The sequence below is a fragment of the Cyprinodon variegatus genome, unplaced genomic scaffold, assembly GCF_000732505.1.
Source record: "Cyprinodon variegatus isolate N-32 unplaced genomic scaffold, C_variegatus-1.0 Scaffold4231, whole genome shotgun sequence".
Classification (NCBI taxonomy): Eukaryota; Metazoa; Chordata; class Actinopteri; order Cyprinodontiformes; family Cyprinodontidae; genus Cyprinodon; species Cyprinodon variegatus.
The window spans coordinates 3,685-4,549 of NW_015154684.1; the positions used below are offsets into that span (position 1 = coordinate 3,685).

The window sequence follows — 865 nt, forward strand, 5'->3', positions numbered from 1 at the left end:
ATCTAATTATCTTGTTTTAATAGTAAAAATACTCATTCCATTGGCAAATCATCTTATTTACCAACTTCAATTAAGGGTAAATACAATTAATTTAAGCTTTTTTACTTAATTTTAGATCATTTTTGCAGTGTGAGGATGCTGGTAAGGGAAGCACACTGCAAAAGCGTTATGAAACTTAGCAAAAATGTCTTAAAATAAGTGTATTTGCCCTTAATTTCAAAAGGAAAATAAGATTACCTGATATTTACTAACTCCGATTTTCATTTTTTGCAGTGCAGTAAACATTTTCAGCTTAACAAAATGTTTATTATTTTACCGTTTTTAGTAAAATACACGTCAGTCTCACCATTTTCTGTGTAGATGTCCGTCGTCCTTTTGTTGTCGTAGGAAGACGTTAGAAAACTGTCCTGCTCCACAGAATCAGGGAGAAAACATGAAGTGAAACTGAGGAGAACCGGAGAAGCGTCTGCTGGTGTCTTTAAATGAGTTTTTGCATCACAACACCAGCATGTTGAGGCAGAAAGCTGGGAACATATTTGTTTTAATCCTTGAGTTTTATCCAGTCTCAATGTGTTTTCTCTGTAAAGTGCATTGAGATAATCTGTGTTGTGAAAATAAACAAACTGAATTTAATTAAAACGATTTAGAAATAAGTAAAAATCTCTTAAATTAGATGTATTAACCCTCAATTTAAGCAGGTAAATAAGATGATTTGAGTCTTGTTAAGCTGTAAAATGACATGATTAGATAATATGCACTTGAAATGAGACAATGTGATTGTTTTATCTTATTTTAAATGGAAATTAACTTGTTCCTTTGGCAAAGTGTCTCACCTACCTCCTCAGTAAAAAAAAAGAGACTTATT

The 865-nt window shown here is 31.8% G+C and overlaps 1 protein-coding gene across 1 annotated transcript in view; it reads right to left on the reverse strand.

Moving 5' to 3' along the window:
- LOC107081330 (complement C1q subcomponent subunit C-like) overlaps window positions 1–468 on the reverse strand; it is a 3,506-nt gene extending 3,038 nt beyond the window's left edge. Inside the window, exon 1 of the mRNA XM_015369527.1 lies at window positions 347–468. Coding sequence (XP_015225013.1) covers window positions 347–349 — 3 coding nt within the window. The 5' untranslated portion in view covers window positions 350–468. The remainder of the gene's footprint in view (window positions 1–346) is intronic.
- Between the last annotated feature and the right edge of the window lie 397 nt (window positions 469–865).